The sequence below is a fragment of the Ranitomeya variabilis genome, chromosome 1 (genome assembly GCF_051348905.1).
Source record: "Ranitomeya variabilis isolate aRanVar5 chromosome 1, aRanVar5.hap1, whole genome shotgun sequence".
Lineage (NCBI taxonomy): Eukaryota > Metazoa > Chordata > Amphibia > Anura > Dendrobatidae > Ranitomeya > Ranitomeya variabilis.
The window spans coordinates 221,106,837-221,120,276 of NC_135232.1; the positions used below are offsets into that span (position 1 = coordinate 221,106,837).

The window sequence follows — 13,440 nt, forward strand, 5'->3', positions numbered from 1 at the left end:
GAGAATGCCAAGAGTGTGCAAAGCAGTCATCAAAGCAAAAGGTGGCTACTTTGAAGAACCTAGAATACAAGACATAATTTCAGTTGTTTCACACTTTTTTGTTAAGTATATAATTCCACATGTGTTAATTCATAGTTTTGATGCCTTCAGTGTGAATGTACAATTTTCATAGTCATGAAAATACAGAAAAATCTTTAAATGAGAAGGTGTGTCCAAACTTTTGGTCTGTACTGTATGGGGGGAGCAGGAAAAAAGGACCAGGATGGATATGAGGGGGGCAGCAGGATTGGATGGATATATGGGGGGAGCAGGAAAAAAGGACCAGGATGGATATAAGGGGGGTGGCAGGAATGGATGGATATATGGGGGGAGCAGGAAAAAAAGACCAGGATGGATATAAGGGGGGCGGCAGGAATGGATGGATAAATGGGGGGAGCAGGCAAAATGGACCAGGATGGATATAAGGCAGGCGGCAGGAATGGATAGATATATGGGGGCCAGGAAAAAAGGACCAGGATGGATATAAGGGGGGCGGCAGGAATGGATGGATATATGGGGGAGAGCAGGAAAAAAGGACCAGGATGGATATAAGGGGAGTGGCAGGAACGGATGGATATATGGGGGGACAGGAAAAAAGGACCAGGATGGATATAAGGGGGCGGCAGAATTGGATGGATATATAGGGGGAGCAGGAAAAAAAGACCAAGATGGATATAAGGGGGGCGGCAGGAATGGATGGATAAATGGGGGGAGCAGGCAAAAAGGACCAGGATGGATATAAGGCGGGCAGCAGGAATGGATAGATATATGGGGAGCAGGAAAAAAGGACCAGGATGGATATAAGGAGGCGGCAGGAATGGATGGATATATGGGGGAGAGCAGGAAAAAAGGACCAGGATGGATATAAGGGGGGCGGCAGGAATGGATGGATATATGGGGGGAGCAGGAAAAAGGACCAGGATGGATATGAGGGGGGCAGCAGGAGTGGATGGATATATGGGGGGAGCAGGAAAAAAGAAACAGGATAGATATAAGGAGGTCAGCAGAAATGGATGGATACATGGGGGGAACAGGAAAAAAGGACCAAGATGGATATAAGGGGGAGGCAGGAATGGATGGATATATGTGGAGGGAGCAGAAAAAAAGGACCAGGATGGATATAAGGCGGGCGGCAGGAATGGATAGATATATGGGGGGCAGGAAAAAAGGACCAGGATGGATATAAGGGGGGGCGGCAGGAATGGATGGATATATGGGGGGAGCAGGAAAAAAAGGACCAGGATGGATATAAGGGGGGTGGCAGGAATGGATGGATATATGAGGGAGAGCAGGAAAAAAGGACCAGGATGGATATAAGGGGGTTGGCAGGAATGGATGGATATATGGGGGGGGGAGCAGGAAAAGAACCAAGATGGATATAAGGGGGGCGGCAGGAATGGATGGATATATGGCGGGAGCAGGAAAAAAGGACCAGGATGGATATAAGGGGGGCGGCAGGAATGGATGGATATATGGGGGGCAGGAAAAAAGGACCAGGATGGATATAAGGGGGGCGGCAGGAATGGATAGATATATGGGGGGAGCAGGAAAAAAGGACCAGGATGGATATAACGGGGGGTGGCAGGAATGGATGGATATATAGGGGGAACAGAAAAAAAGGACCAGGAAGGATATATGGGGGGCCAGGATGCATATATATGTGGGTGAGCCAAAATGTGTGTATGTATGTGTGTATATATATATATATATATATATATATATATATATATATATATATTTATTTATTTAGATATTTATATATGTATGTACTGTATATACATATGGTATATGGGGCAGCCAGGATGGCTATATATGGGGGAGCCAGGATAGTTATATATGGGGGGCCAGGATGACTATATGGGGGAGCCAAAATGTATATATAAGTGGGATCCGGATGGATTAATCGGGGGAGGCCCAGACAATGGACCAGGATGGATATATGGGGGTCCAGGAGAGATATATGGGGGGGCAGGACAAGGGACATATGGGGGCCAGTATGGATAGCTGGGGGGGCAGGATGGATATCTGGGGGCCAGGCCGCACAAGGGACATAGGGGGCCAGGCTGGGGCATATTATAAAATATAGGGGGGCCAGGCTGGGTGAGATTATTAAATAAAGGGGGCCAGGATGAACTTCTGTGTATAATGTCACTGTATTACATATACACTGACTCTATAAACAGAGCTACTGTGTAAAATGTCACTGGTGATCCCTGTATTACATGTACACTGACAGTATATACAGAGCTCTTGTGTATAATGTCACTGGCGGTAATAACAGTGTTGTTAGTATTGTGGTTTGTATTCATGATCAGTACTGTAGTATTCAGTCACTATATGATGGTAATATGTGGTCTGGTCAAAGTGTGGTGGTATTTATCGCCTGTATGTGGTATTATTCAGTCACTATGGTGGAATATGTAGTCTAGTTATGGTGTGACTGTATTTCTCCTTGTATGTGGTATTATTTGGTGCCTATATGCTGGTAATATGTGGTTTTATTCAGGCACTATGTGGTCTGGTCATGGTGTGGTGGTATTTCTTCCGTGTATGGGGTATTATTGGTCTTGGTATAGTGGATTGTGTTGTATATGGCAGTTATCTGTTCTCTCTGATATTAATTAGGAGAAGATTCTTTATTTCCATTAGAGATTAAATACTTGGATCACAGCGTCAGAGATGCACATACAGGGGTTCTCCTGTGAAAAAAGTAATCACCTCTCCACAGGATTAGTCATAACGTATTGATTGGTGTTGGTGAGGGGTCTGACTGCTGAGACCCAGTCGGCACAATGTGGAACTTTTATCCCCATTAGACTGGAGCGGTATGTCCTACTTCACCACTGATCCATTAATTCACTCTGTGGCTGCAATTGTTTTTCATGGAAGCCCAAAAGAAAAATGAATGGAGCTGCGGTCAGACATCTGAAGAGCTACTGCATTTTAATATGGGGATGAGTGTCCTGTCATGGATAAAACTTCCCCATTCTTCCGATCGGTGCAGTTTCTAATTATCACACCTAAGCAATCACCTATCCTGTGGAACCCATCGATCGGTGATAACTTGTTTTAACCATAGAAGCTTAAATGTAAAATACCGTAATTGTACATCCCAGTTATGGGGGCGCACAGTAGATGTGCAGGAGCTGCCAGTGTTTTATAGTCGATGCTCCACTATATTGGGGATAACGACTGACAGATATTTGCATACAGTTGTAGGGTGGGCCCCTAGAGTCCATTCCCCTGGTGGGCCCCAGACACCCCAGTCCAACCCTGCTCCAGTCAATGACTGCTGGAGTTAAAGATTTTTGGCTTAAGAAGTGCCATAGCTGGTCATGAATTAGACGCCCCATCCCCTCCTATTTTAGCAGACCTGGGACACACTGGCGTGTAAACAACAAAAAAATCGCAATTATTTTTTTTACACAACTCAGTTGTAAAATTTTTTTTACTTTTCAAACATTTTTACTGCAGTTTTCTGATGCAAAAGATATGATTAATCAGGGCCTATGTGCCATAAATATATGGTAGATATGGATCCCAACAATGTAACCTGCATCTACAGTTGTGCTCAAAAATGTACATACCCCCGCCGAATTTTTGCTTTCTTGGCCGTTTTTTCAGAGAATATCAATGATAACACCAAAACTTTTTATCCACTCATTGTTAGTGGTTGGGTGAAGCCATTTATTGTCAAACTCCTGTGTTTTCTCTTTTTAAATCATAATGACAATCCAAAACATCCAAATGATCCTGATCGAAAGTTCACATACCCCATTTTTTAATACCGGGTATTGTCCCCTCTAACATCAATGACAGCTTGAAGTCTTTTGTGGTAGTTGTGGATGAGATTCTTTATTTTCTCAGATGGTAAAGCTGCCCACTCTTCCTGGCAAAAAGCCTCCAGTTCCTGTAAATTCCTGGGCTGTCTATCATTTACTGCGTGCTTGAGCTCTCAATGATATTGTGGTCAGGAGACTGAGATGGCCACTCCAGAACCTTCACTTTGTTCTGCTGTAGCCAATGACAGGTCGACTTGGCCTTGTGTTTTGGATCGTTTCCATTTCGGAATGTCCAAGTACGTCCCATGTGTAGCTTCCGGGCTCATGAGTGCAAATTTGCTTCCAGTATTTGCTAATAACGTACTGCATTCATCACACACACTGATTACAAGCAAACAGGTCACAGGTGAGGATGTTACCTTTAGTAGCCATTCAAACAAATTTGTGCCAACTTCTGTGCATGTTATCAGGCCTAAATCACCAGGATATGTGAATTTTTGATCAGGGTCATTTGGATGTTTTGGGTTGTCATGATTTAAAAAGAGAAAACATAGTAGTTTGACAATAAATGGCTTCGCCCACCCACTAACCACGAGTGGAGAAAAAGTTTTGGTGTTATCATTCATTCTCTGAAAAAAGACCAAGAAAGCAAAAATTCTGCCGGGGTATGTAAACTTTTGAGCACAACTGTATCTCAGGACCAGGCCCCCCTCGCGCACTATTGGGGGGTTAGAATAGCCACACAAATGAATACAGATTCCAACCACCTACTCTCTAACAACTGCAAGACTTAGGGCCCTGTTCTCAATATATATGTACGTTCCATTGGTTGGACCTATTTATACTATATATTTATAGCATATCCTTTAAGTATGCAATAAATGTATAGGATTGAAATACCTCTTTAAAGAGCTGTAATGAAACAGGTATATGACCTATTAAATCTTAACTTTATTTCTTGGTTGTTAATGCTCATCAGAGGTGTTCTCTGGGAACAGAACAAAAAAAAGAGCCCACCAAAGAAAATGTTATTATGAATAACTAGGGAGGTACCTATACCATGCCTGTGCTGCCTCAGAAATACAATGGGGTTAGCAGTGTGGGTTGCCTTTTGTTTAGGGTGGGCAGGGTGCACTGCTTCTACTGTACAAGATTACAGGCACTTGTACAAGGTCACAGGCACTGTCCTATTAACAATTTAAGACAGGTTTCTGTCATTGTAACAAGGTGGTGGCCATTTTAATGTTATAGTAATTACTTTAATAGACACAAATACTGTGATTTGCATATTCGATGTATTTAGGAATTTAGTTATGAAAACATCTTTTTTCTGTTTCAGGAGAACTCCCTTAAAAGGCTTTTTTATAAGATTTCAATTTTTTTTTGTTAAGGAAGATACTCTAGAGAACAGATGATCACGTGAAGTACAACTTTTGAAAAGATAAGCTATTAGCCATTTGAGAACATTTTACCAAATAAATGGGCGACCATGACTTGCATGGTACGCACCAGTCCAGTCTGTAATTCTGCTGCCCGATTACTCCACCTCTACCATCACTACTCCTCTGCCTCTGCCAATCCCTTCACTGGTTTCCAATTCCCCAGTGAATGAAGTTTAAATTATTAGCATTGAGTTATAAAGCCTTCCGTAATCTGTCTCCCAAATATATCTCCGAAGTAATCTACCAATACCTCCCACCCATAATATCCAGTCCTCACAAGACCATATGTTCCTCACCGAATCAACATTTTTCAAAAGAATCCGGATCCTCTAAAACTTAGTGCCTCAACATGTCTGATTCATCTCTTCAGGAAAGCCTACAGCCTGCAATAACCCTGCTGTCACCTCAACACCAGCTTGAGAAAAACATTGCAGCATGCTACAATATGACGGCAACTCGGTAAAGGGCGAGAAAAAAAAAACGCATTCGATGCGAACCATCAGTATAGCATCTGGTTTTTAAGAATACATTACAATTATACAGTGGGTACGGAAAATATTCAGACCCCTTTAAATTGTTCACTCTGTTTCATTGCAGCCATTTGGTAAATTCAAAAAAGTTCATTCTGTTCACATTAATGTACACTCTGCACCCCATCTTGACTGAAAAAAAAAACAGAAATGTAGACATTTTTGCAAATTTAATAAAAAAGAAAAACTGAAATATCACATGGTCATAAGTATTCAGACCCTTTGCTCAGACACTCATATTTAAGTCACATGCTGTCCATTTCCTTGTGATCCTCCTTGAGGTGGTTCTACTCTTTCATTGGAGGCCAGCTGTGTTTAATTAAACTGATAGGACTTGATTTGGAAAGGTACACATCTGTCTATATAAGACCTCACAGCTCACAGTGCATGTCAGACCAAATGAGAATCATGAGGTCAAAGGAACTGGCCAAGGAGCTCAGAGAAAGAATCATGGCAAGGCACAGATCTGGCCAAGGTTACAAAAGAATTTCTGCAGTACTCAAGGTTCCTAAGAGCACAGTGGCTTCCATAATCCTTAAATGGAAGAAGTTTGGGACCACCAGAAGTCTTCCTAGACCTGGCCGTCCAGCCAAACTGAGCAATCGTGGGAGAAGAGCCTTGGTGAGAGGTAAAGAAGAATCCCAAGATCACTGTGGCGGAGCTCCAGAAATGCAGTAGGGAGATGGGAGAAAGTTCCACAAAGTCAACTATCACTGCAGCCCTCCACCAGTCGGGCCTTTATGGCAGAGTGGCCCAAAGGAAGCCTCTCCTCAGTGCAAGACATATGAAAGCCTGCATAGAGTTTGCTAAAAAAACATATGAAGGACTCCCAGACTATGAGAAATAAGATTCTCTGGTTTGATGAGACGAAGATAGACCTTTTTGGTGGGAATTTTAAGCAGTATGTGTGGAGAAAACCAGGCACTGCTCATCACCTGCCCAATACAATCCCAACAGTGAAACATGGTGGTGGCAGAATCAAGCTATGGGGGTGTTTTTTAGCTGCAGGGACAGGACGACTGGTTGTCATTGAAGGAAACATGAATGTGGCCAAGTGCCGACATATCCTGGATGAAAATCTCTTCCAGAGAGCTCTGGACCACAGACTTGGCCGAAGGTTCACATTCCAACAAGACAATGACCCTAAGCACACAGCTAAAATAACAAAGGAGTGGCTTCAGAACAACTCTGTGACCATTCTTGACTGGACCAGCTAGAGCCCTGACCTAAACCCAATTGAGCATCTCTGGAGAGACCTGAAAATGGCTGCCCACCAACATTCACCATCCAACCTGACGGAACTAGAGAGGATCTTCCTCTGCAAGGAAGAATGGCAGAGGATCCCCAAATCCAGGTGTGAAAAACTTGTTGCATCATTCCCAAGAAGACTCATGGCTGTTCGAGCTCAAAGGGTGCTTCTATACTCAATACTGAGCAAAGGGTCTGAATACTTATGACCATGTGATATTTAATTTTTTCTTTTTAAATAAATTAGCAAAAATTTCTACATTTCTGTTTTTTTCAGTCAAGATAGGGTGCAGAGTGTACATTAATAAGATAAAAATGAACTTTTTGGAATTTACCAAATGGCTGCAATGAAACAAGAGTGAAAAATGTAAAGGGGTTAGAATACTTTCCGTAGCCACTGTATATCACCATAGGAAACTGTAAACTGTCCTGTAAATGATTAATAACGGCTCAATAAAAAAACCGGATTGCATACGGAGGACAAGGGAGAAAAAATCTGTCTCTCTCTCCTGGATGAAAATGGGACCAATTTTTTATACGATCATGTGACCCCAGCCTTAGTCTGTTTACTGCATTTTATATATGTATTATATCATGTAAATCCCTTTCTCATGGAATTCATGGTGCTTTAATAATTCTGCCACTTCTAGCCAATATTAAAAATAACCGTATTTTGTACGTTTTCTGGAGACTTTGTTTCTGCTGATTCTCGTCAAACATTCAGAGAGAATTGTATATAAACCTTCACATTTATTGTAAATTATTATTCACAGGGTGAAATGAGCCCTTATTTAAATAGCTGCTATGCTCTGTTCACATTATGTTCGGGCCATATATAAGATGCGATACACTTTATTGATCTAGAGGGAAAATATAGTATCACAGCATATATCGGACATATACTGCAAAATTCCAAAAGGATTCTATGCAGTAGATATATATACCTAGACAAGCATAATTTTTGAATATGCATCACAGGTAGCAATGGATACCATTGCTTATTCATGACATAATAGTACTTTTTTTATTACAATATGAGAAAATGTGTGGATTGAACAAAACATATGACTCCCAAGTGATACCAAGGGTTGTTATTCAGTTTTTAACAAGCAGCCCATGGAGGAAGATAAAGCCCAAGGGCAACATCTCAGGCTGTATTGTAAAACCGTAGTGAAATGGACACCATTCATAGGAGAACAATAAAACTTGTCTCCCTTGACCCAATTTAGTGTTGAAAAAAATATCAATAAATAAAGTAATAGTAATATGGTGAAGCGAAAACCACATGTGATATCCTACCCCAGAATAAGCAATTTTTAAAGAATGGATTTGTTAAGAATTTTACAATATGTAGCAAATGAAAACTGAAGATAAGGGGAACAGAAGGAGTTTACATATTTTCTATTACAGCAATAGTTTATATTGTCTGGAGAAATACAGATATGCTTTAATGTTTGTGAATCCTTCAGAATTTTTCAAGCATATATTTGACCTCAAACTACATCTGATTTGCACATTTTGAAAGTAGATAAGAGAAAGGGAAACAAATCAAACAAAAGAGTTATAAATAATACAATTCTTTTCAGAGGAAAATTATCCACTACGACATGTCTGAGTAACAAAAGTATGTGAACCTTTACTTTCAGTATCTGGTGTGACCTACTTGTCCAGCAATAACTGTATCGAAATGTTTCTGGTAATTGTTGATTAGTCCTGAACATTAGGTCTTCGAGGAATTTTAGTCCATTACTCCCTATAAAATAGCTTCAACACTGTTATGTTGGTGGATTTTCTCTTATGAGCGGTTCACCACAGGTCCTTCTACATTTCTATAGGATTAAAGTCAGGACTTGGACTTTGCCATTCCAAATCTCTTTAGTTTCCTTTAACTATTTTTTGCAGGACGACTTGAGTCTTTTGGGTCGTTTTGCTGCGTGATGCACGTTCTCTTAAGATTCAGCTCATGGGACAGATGTCTTGATATTTTCTTAGAATTTACTGAAAAAAATCTGAATTCACTGGTCCAATCTAAAGGTTCACATACTTTTGCCACTCACATACATGTGATATTGGATAATTTTCCTCAATAAAAAAAAAATCTAATATTTTGAACGCATTTGGTTCACTTTATCTACTTTTAATACTTATGTGAAAATCTGATCGAGTTTTAGGTGAAATTTATGCAGAAGTATGGAAAATTCAGAATGGTTCAGGAACTTTTAAGCACCATTGTAAAGGTCACTGAATGGCAGTGAACGGCTAAGGCCTCAGGCACTAACCCATAGGCATGTGTCACGCTTAGTGGTCAGCAAGTGGTTGTCACAGCGGCTGTCAAATGGATTGACTGACTACTTATTGTTAATGTGTGCAGCCGAGCACCCGATTCTACCCTGAGAACGAGCCTTCACATATGCTGTAAATGAGCGCTAAATAGAGGCCTCATCATGTAGCAGTTTCCACTTTCAGCTTTGTTTTGCTAACATGAAATTAAACCATCGGTTTTAAAATAAATTAACCACAATTTTCCTTTGCAACTGCATATCTGTAACTGAAGAAACACTTCTGTCAATCACACAGCATCTTGTCAGACCAAGGGAACTGCAGGCATTCATAGTTTTACTGTAAAAGGAAATGTTTGACGTCTATTTTAGTCTATTGCCATCACTGTACAATGGAGAATGGAAAATAAAAAAAAATAAACTACAGCAGCATCCATAAATACAGTCCCCTTAATAACAATTTATTATGAAATGACAAAAACAAAACTAACTTTTCAGCTTTACTCTACATACACATGGTAAGTTAAACATCCTGTATCCCCCCAGTGTGGACAGATCATATTACAAACATTCTACATTATAACAATATTCATCTCCTCTGTAGGAGTAAAATCTATTCAATAAATCCAGATATTGCTAAGATGAACTACTTTAATAAAACACAAAATTAGTCATAAGGCAGAAAACTCAGTGGGAATAGGCAGAAATTAACAAAAGATCAATTATGTAGTAAAATATTGAGTAGAAATACACATTTTCTGGCCTTAGGGCCACATTGTGAGATGTAATCCATGGGCTACATAAAACTTAAAGGGATATTAGCATCCGGGACATTTATGGCACTCGTATAATACACAACATCACTGTCTGACAGGAGCCGCTTCTGCTTCCAGAACTCCGATTCCCAATTTCCCTGCTTGCACTTCAGACAGGAGGACACGATGCGTATAAGGAGCTTACTCCACTGTAGTCAATAGGAGTTGCTAAAATGGCCAAGTGTCTCACTACTCTCAAAAACTTCAATGCAAATTGGGGGACACATGCATAACTCCCAATGTTATCTACTCTTAACTGGAGTTCCACCAGATCCCTGTTCCATCCTTAAGTCTGTGTGCCAGAGTGCAGCAGGTGCAATGACGCCACTACATTGTGCATGCTGGGCCTTAGTACACAGCACAGACCAGGGCAGTGGGGGAACGGGGTTAACTGGGTATTTTATTTTTGTAATCATTTTGTGGGGCAAGAGAAGAGAACATAATACTGTGAAATGGGCCTGTGTGAGGATATCATTCTACATTGGGATTGTGTATGGGGCTGTGTGGAGGGACAGCATTCTCAGTCAGTGGCTGTGTGGGGTCATAATTCTGTGTAAGGGGGCTGTGTGGGGACATAATACTGTGAAATGGGACTGTGAGGACATTATTCTACATTGTGATTGTGTATGGGGCTGTGTGGAGGGACAGCATTCTCAGTCAGTGGCTATGTGGGGTCATAATACTGTGTAAGGGGGCTGTGTGGGGACATAATACTGTGAAATGGGACTGTGTGAGGATATCATTCTACATTGGGATTGTGTATGGGGCTTTGTGGAGGGACAGCATTCTCGGTCAGTTGCTGTGTGTGGGTCATAATACTGTGTAACGGGGCTGTGTGGGGACATAATACTGTGAAATGGGACTGTGTGAGGATATCATTCTACATTGTGATTGTGTATGGGGCTGTGTGGAGGGACAGCATTCTCAGTCAGTGGCTGTGTGGGGTCATAATACTGTGTAAGGGGGCTGTGTGGGGTCATAATACTGTGTAAGGGGGCTGTGTGGGGACATAATACTGTGAAATGGGACTGTGTGAGGATATCATTCTACATTGGGATTGTGTATGGGGTTGTGTGGAGGGACAGCATTCTCCAGTCAGTGGCTGTGTGGGGTCATAATACTGTGTAAGGGGGCTGTGTGGGGACATAATAAAATGTAAGGGGGCTGAGTGTGGGACATACTACTATGTAATGGAGCTGTGGGGAGACACAATACTGTGTAAGGGGGATGCGTGGGGACATCGTTCTAAACGGGGGCTGTATGGAGACATAGTACTGTGTAAGGGGGCTGTGTAGGAACATCATTCTGAATGGGGGGGCTGTGTGGGGACATCATACTGTGTGTGGACTGTGGGGTCATCATATTGTATTGGGAACTATTGATCAAAATACAAGGGCTGAATAACAGGACAGTATTATGTATAAACTTTATAAAAACCAGTAAATTATATGGTTTTGCTGCTACAGGTAATAATACATGTTACAATAGGCCCTATCACAACATGTATTAGTGGTAATAACTAGTCAACATACAAACAATAATAATAAGCAGAATTAAGTTCAGCCGGTTGGTTTGGCCCTCCACAACAGTCACAGTACCTAATGCAGCCACTTAAATTAATTGCCCACCCCTGCAATACAGAAACAGTCTCAGCCTATTAACTCACTTTTCTCTTTGACACACAAAATACAAGCTAGCAGCCACCAGACATAGCTAAGCATGTTTGTGACGGAGTTGGGGGAAAAGAGAATGGGATCACAGGCCGCATGTGGCCCCCAGGCTGCAGTCTATACACCACTGTTGTACAGAAATAAAATGTATGTCTTACCTTTCCCAAATTTTCTTGCTCTTGGATAGTCTTTGAATATTGGTCCCTAAAACATAAACAGCAAATATTTTTTGAGCTTTAATAAAAAATAAACCCTGATGACATAAAAAACCCATATACATTGAAGACCTTTTCTAGTTTTAGCAAATATAGATTATTCACTATACAATTAAAATGATGCAATTTTCTAATATAGTAGTTGTCCAGCATGTAGTATCAGATAACAATAGGTTCAAAACTTCCATCTGATCTTCTCCAAACAAATTGTTTTGCTCTTTAAAGGGGTTGTTCAGTCCAAATCGATAAGTCTGTAGTCTCTCTGTGTGACTGCAGACTTATGAATCCCCCCGGCGCATGCACTGCATGCTGCGGGGATTCACCGGTTTCTGAGCTGGGACCAGAGTATGTATCCGTTAGGCCGGTGTCACACTTGCGAGTTCAATGCGAGAACCTTGGACGAGTCTCTCGCATGAAGTCCCGGCACTGCCGCCGGCACTCGGGAACAGAGAGTTCAGCTGCATAGAAATACATGCAGCCGCACGCTACGTTCCAGAATGATGGCGGCATTGCCGGGACTCCATGCGAGAGACTCGTCCAAGTTTCTCGCATTGAACTCGCAAGTGTGACCCCGGCCTTATACATACTCTTGGCCAGCGGGTGCAGCCTCGTTCCAAAAGCCTGTATGGAGCCAGGCGGCACTCTGTCTAGTGACGCGGTCGGCCAGTGAGTGAGGCCTTGCTCCATACAAGTGCATGGTGCTTGTGCTGGGGGGATTCCTAAGTCTGCAGTCATACAGAGTGACTGCAGACTTATCGATTTGGACCGGACAACCCCTTTAAATAGCTCTATTGTTTCCAAAGAATTTTTTTTTATGTATTTATTTTTGTGAACAGATGGGCGCATGGTGTAATGAGTAATACTTACGGGTAGGTATCCATGGGAACTCGTAAAATGAAATTATATAGATTTTTTTAGATTTTAAACAAGAAATCAGCAGCTTTACTGATGAGAAATGTTTATTTCTATAACATGTATATTTTATAAGGATGCAGCAGCCCATTTCTTTAGAGCAAAAAATTATTCTGTTACATCAAGGCACAAACTTCAAACATTTCATCTTTCTTTGCCAGCCACTAGGGGGCAGACTTGTATACAGTTCCTTTTCAAGGCCACTGGACCTCATACAGCCAGATATACAAGAGCCCCTAGTGGTGGCTGCGTGAAGCTGAGATTTTTAGGGAATAGAATAGTTCTCTGTACTAAATAAATGGAGCATAACAAGTATACGAGCATATATGGAAAACTCTCAAATCATTTATGCAGCTGAATTCTTAAACATATAAAGGGTGGGCGCAATTTACTGATAAAGCAGATACAACGAACAAAGGGTCAATAGAAAATGTACGATTCTGCAAGTCACAATGAATGATACAGGATACAGATTTACAGTAAATTGGTGACATGGAGCCAATTTTTA

The 13,440-nt window shown here is 41.4% G+C and overlaps 1 protein-coding gene across 3 annotated transcripts in view; it reads right to left on the reverse strand.

The window, feature by feature from the left end:
- Window positions 1-13,440, reverse strand: part of IFT81 (intraflagellar transport 81) — a 230,547-nt gene that overhangs the window by 17,042 nt on the left and 200,065 nt on the right. For all 3 annotated transcript variants that reach the window (XM_077292909.1, XM_077292904.1, XM_077292913.1), the window contains exon 18: window positions 11,964-12,009. In XM_077292909.1, the coding sequence (XP_077149024.1) occupies window positions 11,964-12,009 (46 nt within the window). The remainder of the gene's footprint in view (window positions 1-11,963; window positions 12,010-13,440) is intronic.